This window comes from Filicampus tigris, chromosome 13 (genome assembly GCF_054856515.1).
Source record: "Filicampus tigris isolate MCC_2025a chromosome 13, RoL_Ftig_1.0, whole genome shotgun sequence".
NCBI lineage: Eukaryota > Metazoa > Chordata > Actinopteri > Syngnathiformes > Syngnathidae > Filicampus > Filicampus tigris.
Window position 1 is genome coordinate 19,676,786 of NC_141229.1, and position 15,562 is coordinate 19,692,347.

The 15,562-nt window shown below is 38.9% G+C and overlaps 1 protein-coding gene across 3 annotated transcripts in view; it reads left to right on the top strand.

Annotated features, from left to right (window-relative positions):
- lrfn5a (leucine rich repeat and fibronectin type III domain containing 5a) overlaps positions 1-15,562 on the top strand; it is a 157,231-nt gene that overhangs the window by 107,550 nt on the left and 34,119 nt on the right. For all 3 annotated transcript variants that reach the window (XM_086049974.1, XM_086049976.1, XM_086049975.1), the window contains 6 exons: positions 7,546-7,768; positions 9,995-10,123; positions 10,216-10,396; positions 10,688-10,843; positions 10,990-11,249; positions 13,591-14,058. In XM_086049974.1, coding sequence (XP_085906100.1) covers positions 7,572-7,768; positions 9,995-10,123; positions 10,216-10,396; positions 10,688-10,843; positions 10,990-11,249; positions 13,591-14,058 — 1,391 coding nt within the window. In that variant the 5' untranslated portion in view covers positions 7,546-7,571. The remainder of the gene's footprint in view (positions 1-7,545; positions 7,769-9,994; positions 10,124-10,215; positions 10,397-10,687; positions 10,844-10,989; positions 11,250-13,590; positions 14,059-15,562) is intronic.

The following is a 15,562-nucleotide window of genomic DNA, read 5'->3' on the forward strand; positions in this document are numbered from 1 at the left end:
AACCGGAAGGTGTATTCTAGCAGACACAGGAAAATAAAGCCAGTGAGTGGAAACAAAAGCACAGGAAGGACGGGTGTTGGTTAAGTAGCCGTAGGGATTCTGTCAATCTGCTATCCAATGAAAACATCTTTATTGAATGTGCCTGAACAACACATTTCCACAAGTGCATCTCACCTACTACAGTGATATAACAGGGGACCAACATGAGCACCTCTCATGTTGTGTTAATGCCACTGTTGGCATTAACTTACAACATGAAAAAGTTTTGTTTTCAATCATCTTTGCCAGTTGACAATATATTCATGCATACTGTGTTCACTAAGATTTTGAATCAAACTTGATGTTGGCAAAGTTGAAATGCCATCATCTTCATTTAAAGTCAACCCAAACATCTTTTTCAAGAATCTGTTCTATGCAAGCCCACGAGTTGAAACAGGGCATTCTAGTTATATATTGCGTTTGTGGAAAAATAGTTTATCCACCTGTTTTTAGCCATCTCTGCGGGCGGCCCGACCAATCACGGCTCAGCTTCAGAAAACAGTTGAGCCGTGACTGGCCGTTACCTGAGCACTGAGCAGTTGTGATGTCATTATCAGTCAACAGAAGTGACAAAATGGCCGCCCTCGGTGATTGCTAAAAACAGGTGGATTAACTCTTATTCCACAAACACAATATTAATCAGAATGCCGTGTTTCAACTAATGAGCCTGCAAAGAACATATTTTTGAAAAAAATATGTTTGGGTTGACTTCCGCTTTAAGGAAATCCTTTACATGATCTTATTTCAGTACATTGTCTTCTCCTTCTTGCCACCTCAGTCACACGCTTCATCAGCTGGAAAATTTAAATTACAAAATACATTGTCTTTTAAGCAAGTAAACATTTTACAGTCCTATATGTTTTGCAGTACTTACATTTTGAAGATTTTGAGTAGGATGTAACATTTCCTAGTTACTGGTGCCAGGAACTTAATCATACTAGCCTGTCTGCTCAGATTTAGTTTCACTGAGAGTCAACCTGGTTGTGTAATTTGAATTGCTGAGCAAAAATCATCAAAGATACTTGAAAGCAAATTGAATAAGGTTATTTTGTAGTTTGTAAATGGACACTACTCTGCAAAAGTCAAATATAAGCGGTTCCTTGTTGTAGCAATAGCCTGCTATAATGCTCGTGTTACACAAATAGAAGTGAAAAGAATTCATGACACACAGTATTTATGTTTGTTTGTCCATCGGTTTATTACTTTGGAGCATTTTTATTTGTCCATGGAGGGTGACAAACAAATGGGGAATTGCCATCATGATAAACTCAATTCAAACACGGCAGTGCTGTCCACAAGTAAGCTACAGTATTAAATAGGGCTAGGCGATGACTTTACCAGGGCCGTGTATGGACAAATTGGTAAAGAACAACACATGCACGCACGCACATAAACACAGCAAACACTCATGTTGTAGTATCCAATTATTTATCAGTGAAGCAGAGTTGCAGTTCAATGTCAATTGAATTATTTTTCATTCACTGCTGACTTACTTGATGGCTGTTAGTGAGTTCTAATGTTAAAAAGCCTCCACGCTTTCCACATCCTTTTGATTGATATTTTGTTTTTTTGTTTAAAAAAAAAAAAATGCTGAGTGTTCACTGAACCCATAGCAATATCTTTATCGTATCGTTATCAAGATATCTGGCAAAAATATTGAGATATAAACTTTTGGTCATATCGCACAGCTCTATAGTATTGAACATGAACATTTGTTCTGATTTCAAAGAACCTACACTTACTTGTGTTTGTTTTCAGTTTGATGTTTGACGCACAATTTCAAATGCAATTTATTGCCATTGTTGCCACCATACAAAACTGGATCAACATTAAGTGTGGAAAAGCGGCAGGGGATCTTGTAAACTCAACTGAAATCTCCCGTTACGGGTTTAAAGAGAGCTTCAAAAGATTTGGATTTGCATGGGTACATCCAAACAGCCATTTCTAGCTGCCAAGTCTCTCAGTTATCCCATTGCGATTTTTTCCCCCCACTCCCCAATGAGATTTAAATGCAGACTAAGATCAGTTTCAGTATATGGAGCATGTGGAGAATCCATTTGTGCTGCCATCAGTAGACAAGCCAGAAGTAAAACTGGCTTGATGGTAGACCCCCAGAGAACCGGGCTGTCACTGTGAGGGTTTCAAACAAGTGGATAAGGCCGCCTGCACATATGTGAAGCAGAATCATATTTTACGCACCACTACAAATATTGCATACATTTTCTTCCATATACATAATCCCTTTGGTTAATTCACAATTCAGTTTGATCCGAGCCACGGTGCATGTCACTTGCTCAAGTAAGTAAAGTGTATTTCGTATGATGTGTGTGACTGAGTGAAACTGAGCTCTTCTCAGGAGCCATTTGTTTTAATACTATATAACCGATGCTGCCTCTGCTGTATTTTCATTTGTGGATCACAAGTTAGCAGAACACTGCAATAAGGGCGTCACTTACGCTACCTGGTTTCCTCTTAATGAAATTCATCACTCTTACATCCATATTCACACCTCGGCGCTCGTTTTAATTAGGGGGCTGTTTGAGCTCTCTTTTTCGTCTCGCTGCTAATTCTCCCTAGTTTCCTTTCCATTTCTCTTTCTCGCTTACTTGTTCGCTCTCCTTAAAGCCGTTGCGTGGTGTAATTAATGAGCTCATATCTTTTCTTGTGTTATAAGGGTCATGAGCCTGCTCTCATTCTCTGTGTAGTGCAAGTGCATGTGAGTTAGAAGGCACTCAACTGGACACATTCTTTTTCTCTTTCAAGTAGAAAGAGAAATAAAAAAATAAAAAAATCAGGGATCATCACTTACATTTATTTCTGCAGATATTTGTCCATATTACAGCTGTCTGTCTCTATTCAAGCTCTTATTAAAAACCTAATTTGCTGTTTTATTATATGATTTATTTTTGCCACCTATCACAACCTGAAATTCAGAAGATAAATTTCTGCACAAATCTACACTTAACCTTTTTATTTTGTCTAACTCTAACAGTCACAAAGTTAAAGCAGAAGTCATTAGATGTACCAAGGTTCCGCCAATTTACGTTTCCCACTTCTGTACCACAGGGTCTCCAATTCAGGCTTTTAGTTAACAATCTACATAAGAGGGTGCTCAGATGCTTTTGTTCTGGATATGAAGCAATTACTGGCGCATAGTTTGGATGGGGGGGGCACAGACACACCCATTTGGAAGAAACTTGTGCTGTGCAATCATTTTGCCTGTGAATGAATGACGACATGAATTGAGCCACTGAGTAAATTAGATGAGATCAACACATATGTTTTATTCTTGTTTAGATTTATTTATGAGCTAAAAGCACATGCGACTGGCAGATACAGAAGGAAATGAGATTGAAGTGCATCAATGACATTTTTATTTCTTTTTGTGAATACACTAAGAACAGAATTACAAGTACAGGAATTGTATCACATAGAAAATATAAAGCATGTATGAAAAATGGCTCAACATGTTCAAAAACCAATGGATCCAGACAGCGTCCATAAATCAGTGTTGAGATTTTGGCATTCTATTCTTTGTGTCACTGGCATTTCAGTGACCCTCACTCAGCATTTGCATGATCACAACCTACCTGACATTGCCATGGCATCTGTCTGCATTGGCTACATGTGTATTTATAAGATGCAACAGAACGTACAGTGGCGTTATTGCGTCATGTTGTATTGGGTGACTGTGGTTGGCTTCTTCTTAGTGGTCTCATCGGTCTCAATCAGGCTGTGCATGCTGCTAAGAATGTAGACAGTCTTTTTCCGTTTTGATGCATATGCTGTCAGCGTGGCTCCAGTGGTTGAAAACACCGAATGAATAAGATAAGATAAATTGTTATTTTCAATTTTCACTTGGACGTCTTGGGCCCTGTCTACACGTTTTTGAAAACGCCGGATATAAGCCTGCGGTTAGGCCTATCATCCACACGTCCCCGGATTTTTTTCAGTGAAAACGCAAAACTCCGGGGACCTACCTCCAGATATCTCCGGATCGCGTTTTGCTGTGGACGGTTAACAAGAATACTTTGGCGTCATTGCGCGACTTGTGTTTTCATGCGAGTCAACATGGATTCTCGCGGCGTTGCGTTTATAGCCATTCTCGATGCGCTTTTTGCTTACTTATTTGTCCGCAACCAACCACTGCTTCTCGTTGAAAGGTTTAAAAGCAATTCTGACCTCTTGTCGGTTCTCTCGAAAGAGATTGGCACCGTGTTTTTGGTTTCGTAGAAGTGACGTCAAAGGACGTAAAATCCTTCTGAATGGACAGTATTTGGCTAACTACTGCCACCCAGAGGCTTGGCATGCGTTTCAAAACGCACTTTCGTGGTTTCGTGTGGATGCGTTTTTTTAATGTGTATTCCAACGCAGGCGGGGGGGGGGGGGTATATGGTTGTATATGGTTGCTAAAAAACCCGGGCTACATGTAGACAAGGCATTGATGAAAAACAAGAGTCCCGAACAACAAAAAATATCTGCAAAATACTGTACCTGAGTGCTGAATTCGTTATGGTCCATCCGTCTTATTGATTGAGGAAATTTCCGACAAATCTTGTTCACTGTGCCGAGGATGATGGCTTGCCGACTTTGCAGTCGTCGTGCAAGTAACAGAGATGTAAAAAAGTTGTCTGTGGTGACAGTCCTACCCTTATCCATGAATGCTTCCATCAACTTCATTCCCCAACTTCATCCCAAATCATTGATAACACCACATTCCAGTGCTAGGTGCATCTCCTACTGTTTTGTGAACAGAAATGTATGTAAATTGTTATTGTCTGGGTTACAACTTTTGACCAAAGCTGTTAGAGTTTTAGAGTAGAGAATCTCACAAAACCCAACACTATCAAGCCAAGGAGGCTGCAGTCAAAAGCTTTGCACAGTCAAGTGGAGAAACTACACCAAAAAGGTGCTGGCCTTTACTCAAGACTATGCTAGCAGACCCTTCATTGAGCCACAGCAACCAAGTCAGTGATTGGGTTCTCCCACATCAAAACCTGACAGAAAGTGGGTCAAGCTAAAACATCCAAATAAATACAGAGACTTTGCAGGGGCTACCTTTACCCCTGCTTTTCGTTGAAAGAAACCTCCCCCGCCCCCTGCATTCCAATGTAAGAGCTCCCCCCCTCAACGATTCAACAAACGATGGCACATTTACAAATGAAAAGGTGCTAATGGTAGGTTGCTAATGGTAGGTAGCAGAGTTGTTAGTTAGGAATCTACACGTGTTTTGGCAGCGTTCTGTACTTCACTGAGTTTTTGAAAATCCCGGTAGTCCTAGTGTTCAGATTATGTTCTATGCATGCCCACTAGTTGAAAGACGGAATTCTGATTAATATTGTGTTTGTGGAATATGAGTTAAGAAACAAAATCCACCCGTTTTTACCCAACCTTGGGGGTGGCCATTTTGTCACTTCTGTCGACTGAAAATGACATCACACACCCGCAGGGCTCAGATAACGACCAATCATAGCTCAGCTTCAGAAAACTAGTGAGCCTGCATAGAACATATTCTGGAATAAAAAAATGTTTGGGTTGACTTCCGCTTTAAGCAGAAAGAGTAGTTTGTGTGCTTCTGAATATGCCATTTACCAGGTCCGTAGCCATTATTTATCTTCTCATCATTTCTTTCCTTCCTAGACGCTTGATGAAATCAGATACGCTAAAAGAGAATTGATTATCAAATGTACAACCTGAATAAAAGAATATGGATATTTAAAAAAAAAATGTCCAGACTAAAAGAGTTCAACTGATAATGTGGGCTTGTTGTCGGATTCTGACTCAATTGAATGCCTATTTGAGGCTTTATTCTGATGTGTAAGCATGTGTGGCTGTGCCTTTGCACTGTGATCCCTTTAATCCTAGTTCTGCCATGTCCTTCAAACCCCGATCAAGGTTGCCATGAATGACTAGGTTTTCACTAGTTTTCGTGAGCTCTACTCTCCCTCGCTCTATTATCCTGTGCTGATAAATTACAAGCACTATTGCTTACTAATGATGGCAGATGCGGCTAGAAGATGGAGGTTATGAATTGGACAGTGATCTTAAATTGGACCAGCAGATCAGCGCTGTTGTTAAGTTGAGCTTCTTTCATCTTAGTCAGCTGGCTAAGGTAAAGCCCCTCTTTCCCATCAGCACTTCATCCATGCCTTTGTTACATCTCGGCTAGATTACTGCAATGCACTTTATTTTGGAGTCAGCCAGTCCCCCCTCAAACGTCTCCAGTTGGTCCAAAATGCTGCTGCCCGCCTTCTAACTGGAGCTCGGACGATTGAGCACATAACACCAATTCTGGCCTCTCTTCACTGGCTCCCAGTGCATTTCAGGGTTCAATTTAAGATTCTCCTATTTGTCTTTAAATCATTAAATGGGCTCACCCCTAGGTGTGTACCTCTTAGAGCTCCTCCACTCCCACGCACCTTCAGGTCTGCGGACCAGGCGCTGCTCGAGGTGCTGAGGACCAAGCAGAGCCTCTGAGGGGATTGAGCCTTTTCTGTTGCTGGTCCTTCCCTCTGGAATGAACTCCCATTGGTTGTTAGGCAAGCCCCCTCTCTGTCCTTTTTTAAAACCCGGTTGAAGACACAATTCTTTTCTCTGGCTTTTGATCAGACCTGAAACTTTCGGCTCTTTTCCGGTGTCGATTGTATATAGTGTTTTATGTAAATTTATTGGCTTTATGTATTTATATTTTTATTTATATTTTATATATAATTTATTTATATCTATATTTATTAATACGTGCATCACAGCCTTTTATTGTTTTTTTAATTTATTGTATTGTTTGTAAAGTGCTTTGTTACAGCTCTAGCTGTTATGAAATGTGTTGTATTGCACTGTATATATATATATATATATATATATATATATATATATATATATATATATATACATACATACATATATATATATATATATATATATATATATATATATATATATATATATATATATATATATATATATATATATATATATATATATATATATACACATGTATATATATATATATGTTCTTCCAGTGCCTGCGAGGGTTTTCTCCGGGAACTCCAGTTTCCTCCCACATTCCAAAAACATGCTTGGTAGGTTGATTGGACACTCTGAATTGCCCCTAGGTGTGATTGTGAGTGCGGATGTTTGTTTGTCTCTTTGTGCCCTGCAATTGGCTGGAAACCAATTCAGGGTGTACCCCGCCTACAGCCCGAAGACAGCTGGGATAGGCTCCAGCATGCCCGTGACCCTTGTGAGGAGAAGCAGTATATATATATATATATATATATATATATATATATATATATATATATATATATATATATATATATATATATATATTAGATGTAGGGCTTCACTCAGCACCACAAAAGTATATTGGTACAAAGATTGCTCTCTCTCTCTCTCTCTCTCTCTCTCTCTCTCTCTTTCATATGGTCAAAGTCTTAAACTATACCCTTTGAGATGAGCCGTAAGTCATAAATGTCTCTGTCTTTCTCTGTCACTTTTATTCTTCAGGTGTCCACTTGAGACGGGCAGGGACCATGGAGAGGCTGTTTCTGTATTTGATGTTGGCAGTTGCCATGGCAGTTCGAGCACAGATCTGCCCAAAGCGTTGCGTCTGTCAGATCCTGTCACCCAACCTGGCAACACTGTGTGCCAAGAAAGGTCTACTATTTGTTCCACCAAACATCGACAGGCATACAGTAGAACTGAGGCTGGCTGACAACTTTGTCACTAGGTAAATGTCACAGCACTCCTAATTCCTTTGAATATGATCAACTGCTGTAGCTACGGACACGTCTTACTTCTTTCCATTGCACAAAAGAGTGTCATTAGGATTTGCTGGCAACATTGCATGATGGATAATAGCTTTCAGAGGGACCTCAAACCATCACCCAACATTTGTCACTTGCAAAACGTTATCATTTTATTTCCTGGCATTCAGAAGAAACAGTGGCTATTAAGAATGTGCTCTATTTATATAAAATCCAAAGCACGAAAGCACCGAAAAGTACACATTACATTATAGTTGCACTGTGTGAGGCAAATGGTGTTCACCCCAGATACTGATTGGTTTTCTGAACCCACAGACCCAGTACAGTAAAATTGCCAATTTTAGAGTGGCCTTTTAATGTGAGCACACCTGTACAAAATTCATGCTATACAGTAATATTGCACGATATATGAAAAAAATTCCTCATTGCAATAATGAAACATGCAATATGCATATCACAAATATGTGTGATAAATTAACGCTTTCATAGGGAATTGTATGCTTTTGTCCAAAGGTGGGCATTTCACAAAACGTTGCTTGTCCGTCATTCGTCAGCGGCCTTGGTCGTTCGTCAGTCCATCATTTTTCGTGATGGACAAATTGACGAATTGTAATCATCAGTTGGTCAGTGTATTTATATATATATACTAAAAGTATTTAGTTACTAAAAGTCTGGAAAGGATATATGAGAATACATTTTTAGGAGTTATCATTCTAGACTTACCTGGAAATCACATGTAAATTATGTCAGATCTAAAGTGGCACTGAGTGTGGGGAAACTAGGGAAAATTAAGGGTCTTTTAAGTTATAATTCAATGTATACATTGTACTGTACTCTTGTATTACCATACCTTTCTTATTGTCTGGAGGTGTGGGGTAATACTTATAAGAGCACCCTACAACCGATATGCATGTTGCAAAAAAGAGCTTTTAGAGTAGTGAATAATGTAGGCTACCTTGATCACACCAATGATCTGTTTCTGAAATCACTGATACTGTATTCAAATTTTATCATCTTGTAGATTTTAAAACAGCGCAAATGATGTATAAAGAAAGACATAATCTATTGCCATCAAATATTCCAAAAAAGATTTCAAGACAGAGATGGGTGGTATGGATTAATATGGTTATTACATTTTGAACAGCGTCCACTGATAGTGTAGTGGTACACACGCCTGAGTTGTGTGCGGGCAGCGTGGGATCGATTCCCGCTCAGTGACGGTGTCTATGTGTGCCCTGCGACTGGCTGGCGACCAGTTCGGGGTGTAGTCTGCCTTCGCCCATTGACGGCTGGGATAGGCTCCAGCAACTCCCCGCGACCCTGTATAGGATAAGCGGTTTGGAAGATGACATGACATGACATTTTGAACAGGCTACAATCCACACTACTCTTAAAAGCATGTGCATATCGGTTCAGGGTGTCAAGTTCTGGAATGGTCTACCGGCCCAACTTGCAGAAAGTAAAACAGCGGTACATTTCAAAAGAGATCTCAAACTTAATATACTAGAAAAATACAAAGGTTAATTTTTGTATATTGAAATAGTGGTTTTGATTGGTCATTAGATACTCGGTTCAGTGTTAAAATGTATATGTATATACAGTACATATGTTTATATGTATGTACAGTGTACTGTATATATATATGTACATGTATATATGTGGGTGGGTGTTTGTGCACATGTATATGTACCATATGTGTGCAAGGAGTAAGGGTTTTTGTATCGGCGTTTGTGTGTATAGGTCATTCGAAGAGGTTAAGTGCAAAGTAATTTTTGTTTTAGGAAATTAAGATTGTGAGCAGGGTTATGGCATTTATAAGCTATTAGCTTCAGCCCTAAGCCTTTAGGCCAGCCACAGCATCCGATATGTACATTTATACAGAAGAGCAGTGTTATTTTGTCTTGACGCAGTGGTTTAATCCAAACTTGTATAGATTGTGCAGTGCTGTTCCCGCTCATACATACTGAATGAAAAGTAGACAGGAAAAGGAATACTGAAAAGATCTTGAATGTTGAAGTCCACAAATAGCCTGCCGACAACATATTTTCACCATGTGTTTCTTTAATAATAATCTATAGATTCACCTCCAAATCTTACTTCTTGCAAGTTTATTTTCCCATTTTGCCATTTCCAACCATAAATAATGATGTAAGTGTGGTGTCATTTAACACTGCCTATTTGTGTCTCAGTGTGAAGAGGAAAGACTTTGCAAACATGACACGGCTTGTGGACCTAACGTTATCCAGAAATACCATCTCCTACATCACACCTCATGCCTTTACTGATCTTGAGAACCTCAGAGCCCTGCATCTCAACAGGTAAAACGTAGTATTATGCCAGTTCGATTGTCACTTGAAAGCTGCAGGCTGAAAAAGTTGCTAATGTTTGCCCCCCTGTCATTATATTGCAGTAATCGTCTGACAAGGATAGGCAATGATACATTCAGTGGGATGTCTAAGCTCCACCACCTGATTCTGAACAACAACCAGCTGGTAGTGATCCACCAGGGAGCATTTAATGACCTGCTAGCACTGGAAGAACTGGATCTCAGTTATAATAACCTAGATTCCATTCCATGGGAGGCCATTCAGGTTCGAGTCTCAGCAAAATGCAATTTCTGTTAAAAAGACTTTTGTTCAATATGTGAAATGACAAACATTCTAAAAACATGAATAGCTTAAAGTTTAAAAATAGACTAGCTTCTATTCCCTTGTACCTGGATGATTTCACATTTTCGGGGACATAATGTTATTATTTATGTATGTCATTATTTATAATGTACTTCAATAACCTTTTTTTCTCATTGTAAAAATGTAGGAATCTAACCAAAGTTGAAAATGTGGCCTAAAAAATGTAATCGTTTGTATGTGTCCTCCCAACAGAAAATGACAAGCCTCCATACGCTAAGTTTGGACCACAACATGTTAGACTTTATTCCGGAGGGAACATTTTCATTGCTACAGAAACTCAACCGGCTCGACGTCACCTCAAATAAACTTCAAAAGCTCCCACCGGACCCTCTCTTTCAGCGAGCACAGGTCGGATAAATGATGTCTTCTGCATGTATCACTTCAAATATGCTTATTCATATTCAACAGAATTTAAAAGCACATCGAGTCACGAATGGAAATGTTATTTAATTGCAAGACTCTGAATCTAAAATCATTTTGAAACTCCATTATAGGTTTTGGCCACATCTGGGATCTTGAGCTCCTCAACCTTTGCACTGTCATTTGGCGGAAACCCGCTGCATTGTAACTGTGAGCTACTTTGGCTGCGAAGGCTCAACCGAGAGGATGACTTGGAGACATGTGCCTCACCTCAGCACCTCTCCGGACGATACTTTTGGTCCATTCCCGAGGAAGAGTTCCTGTGTGAACCCCCGCTCATAACCCGATACTCCCATGAGATGAGGGTCCTCGAAGGACAGAGAGTGTCACTCAGGTATCAGACCCTAACCCTCATTGTCCGATAAGCGAAGTTTATCAAAATCAGTGGTGTCCAAACTATTTCTTCCAAGGGCTGCATACATAATAAAAGGATGTTATGTATTTAACATGCTGGTACAAATTAATCAGTGCAATTAAAGATGTGAAAAGCTATTGTAAATATCTTTCATATATTTCATATAGAGCAAACAGGACCCAAACATTGAATAGTTGTCGAACATATTCATTTAAAAGTTCACATCAGTTTGTCAGGGTTCGTTCACTGTCGCAAATGTTCGCCACAAGTTCGCCAAGAGTTTTAGTGATTTTTCTTGTCACAAGTGAATTTTGATCGTTAACAACCGAACGTCTGCCGAACATCTGATGACTGTTTGGCGAACATTTACGACCTTGAACGAACCCTGACGTGAATGCAAATTTTTCTGCCTTTGCCAAAACTCTGAACTGTCCGCAGAAAATTTAATATTATTAACGTTGTGTTACTACTTTATGCATGCTTCCAATAATGACAAATGTTTTTTTCCTAGTAATGCAAAAACATGATAAAACTAAGAGGGAAACTAAGAGGTTCTATTATTATTACACGTTCATTAAGTTTTGCCCAGAACATTTGTACATTGCTCTGGTCAACAGTTTTTTTTTAAATCAAATTGTTTTATCAGGAAGTAAACTTTTCTGGATGATTTTTTTTTTTTTTGCGCTGATTCCGAACCTAACCTCATTTTTCCTCTAGCACTTCAGGTTTTCATAACAATAATGATAATGATATAATAACTAACTAATTAATATCATATGTAATATAGTAATGTATTTTGTAATATTAAATTATGAGTTTTAATTAATTAAGATTTAGGTTCAGCAACACATGTAATTTTTTTCTGAAACATCATAGCTATAAATTACATTGCATTGTAATGTCCATATTGGGCAAGCTTTTGCAGGCAAACTTTAAATTAAAAAATGAAAATATCTCCAAAAGCTGATGTGCTAGAAACATCTTTGCCTCAAAAATGATTAAAATTTGCTGTTGACCAGTGTTATTAGCAGAGACGAGAGCCATAAATTCCAAATTATTGTCGCATTTTGCACATATGTGTGGCTGATTAGCTTCAGCTTTACTGAATACCTCTAAGAGAGGTTTAGGGTCAACAGTGAATTTCTCTCCTTTTAAAAATGATTGCTATTGAATGATTATATGAATGATAATGAAATAGAGCTCATTTGTGTTGAGATCCAAGTCCTATAAAAAACGTATCCCATTCATGATTTACTTAAGCATTTTTGTGATTTAATTTTCATTGCCACCCCCCCCCCCAAAAAAAAAAGGCTTATGACCATAAAAGGAGGGACAATGATCGACAGGTAAATCAGAAGATTTGCCTTCCATGGTTTGATCAATTGACAACTCCGGCCCTCTCTTCACCAAGTGTACAAAGACATCTGGCCGCAAGTCCGATGATAAGCCCACAAAGTCTAATCATAGAACTGCGGTCTAGGGTGCCCTGGTGCCAAATGCATGTATGGACATCCTAATGGTTAAATGTGTGATGAGCACAAAAGTCCAATATTGAAGCATCACTTGTGTTCAAATCGCAGGGTTTCTTCCGCCTTTTGCCCACATAAGTAGTGAAGTCCCAAAGAAGAGCAAGGGACTCCTCAGCAAAAGCTCTCTGGCACCCCCTCTAAGAAGTCCAAAAAGAGTGACTAAACTGCTGTTTGGTGAAATCAGTCAGGATATGGAATATGTGTGCATGTATTCTCAACAAAAATGTTTTGCTCCCATTTTCTATGAGATGAACTCACAGGTCTAAAACTTTTTCCACATGCACAAAATCACCATTACTCTCAAATACTATTCACAAACCAGTTTAAATCTGTGAAAGTGAACACTTCTCCTTTGCTGAGGTAATCCATCCCACTAGTGTGCTATATCAAGATGGTGATTAGACACCATGATTAGTGCACAGGTGTGCCTTAGACTGTCCATAGTAAAAGGCTACTCTGAAAAGTGCATGTTTATATACATACTAGTTGTGGAACGGTCTTCAAAATACATTTAGTTAAGAGTGAAAATATTATTGTATTATGATTTAGATTACATTATTGTATCCAATTAGATTGGCTACCGCGTCACAGGTGGGCGTTCATGAAAAAAAAAAAAAGGTTATATATATATATAAATATATATATTATTACTGAATTAATACTTAATCATTGTATAAATAATGATAAAAGAAATAATAAAGAATAAAATACTTAATCATTTAATCCTTTAAATCATTAACAGTCGGACTAGTACATTTTGTTTAATGACTGATATTTCCACTCCTCAATAGATGTAAAGCCAGAGGCGACCCAGAGCCAGCAATACATTGGATATCTCCTGATGGCAAACTCGTTTCAAATTCCTCGAGAACACTGGTCTACACCAACGGAAGTCTGGACATCCTCATCAGTACTGTAAAAGACACCGGCTCTTTCACCTGCATCTCCTCCAACCCAGCTGGTGAAGCTCACCAAACTGTAGACTTGGTTATCATTAAACTCCCACACATCTCCAACAACACCAACAACATCCAGGAGCCTGACCCAGGATCATCTGACATTTCTACATCCACTCGAAGTGGAAACAACGGAAGCAATGTGACCGGCGACGTGAAGGGCGGTGTAGAAAAGAGAGTGGTGACCGCTGAGGCCACGTCATCAACCGCACTGATCAACTTTAACTTCCAAAGGAATATTCCAGGTATCCGGATGTTCCAGATCCAGTACAATGGGAGCCAAGATGATTCGCTTGTGTATCGGTAAGTCTGACAGAATCATTCCATCCTCATTAAATAAAATACAATGAAGTTAGACCAATTATACAATGGCAACTGAATACTGCTTAATGATCTGGGCAATGAAAAGGCTGAGCTGTATAGATCACATTACATTGGAATACATGCAAATTTAATGACCATGGGAGAAAAGGATGATATTGGGTATGGTTTGGAATATGGCAGTACGAGAACTGATAACTCTGCTACATGAGGTTTACAAGGGTAATTTTATACTCTAAGCCAATTCAGAGTGAAAAGGGTAACAACCACCAACACCGGAAGGAAGGAAATAGGCTGCACAGATAAACGTTGTAATAATAGCAATAACCAGCAGAGGTAGTTAAGTCGGTACAGTGTAGGTATGTTTATATGAATGTTCCAACAACTGTTGTGTGCTCAGAACACTTTTTATTTGCTCTCCAATGCCAAAATAGCCATGCAAATACTATATGAACACCATTTGACTTGTCAGTCCAGAATCAGATGATCAGGGTTTTTTTAGACATAGGCTCTTCACACTGCAGGGTGTGGTGCCCAATTTGGATTTTTTGTTAAATTCGATTTTTTTTCTTTTAATGTACATGTTTGCATTACAAGTTAAATGTGACTTCTAATGTGAACACGTCTGTGATGTGACACGCATGCGCATAAAGCACAACATCGAGTGACGTGCACTTGAAAACACTACGTTAGTGTGGCGCAGTATTTACTGAGGTAAATATGGTATAGTGGTTCATCTTATCTCATATTGCCAAAGTAGCGAGGCAGGAAGAGGTCGAAATATTTTGGGGGATATGAGGCGACTCTCGTCATTTCTCTGAGAGATCTACTAAAGATGATGTCATTATGCCATTGCTGCGCATAACAAATGAACCGTCTGCGTGGATGAAATATTACTATTGTCACAAATGTCAACTTCATGTTTCATGTCTCAAGTGGGATTACATTAAAGTCAAATATAAAGTCAACACTGTTATGCTAAATAACTTTGCAGATTCACAGACGATTGTCAGTATTCTCTCGAGCACTCTGCCTTGCCTACGCGGAGGGCATATTGGCCTTTTGATCAAGTATAGGCCAGATGTGTGTGGATGAGTAATCATACAGCAGATAAGATCCAATTTATATCCACTTACGAATGAGGTCCATGTAGGATTTGAAAAAAAAAAATGGAATTGTACTGTTCACACTGCATGGAAAAATCTGATACATGTCGCATATGAACAAAAAAATCAGAATTAAGCTGCAGTGTGAACATAGCCATATAGAATAACATCTATAAAATCCAAAGTGACCTCAATTTGAACACCCTGAGATTGCCTTTGACAGGGAAGCTGTTCTTTTGTGGCTCGTGTTGTTTTCTCAGGATTACAGACATTAAATCAAGCTCGCTGGGAATGAAATGGATTTGAGCAAAATGTTTACTCTTGTGAAATGGTAGGATGGAATTATTGCCCACAAAGAATATTTGTCAGTAGATCTGACA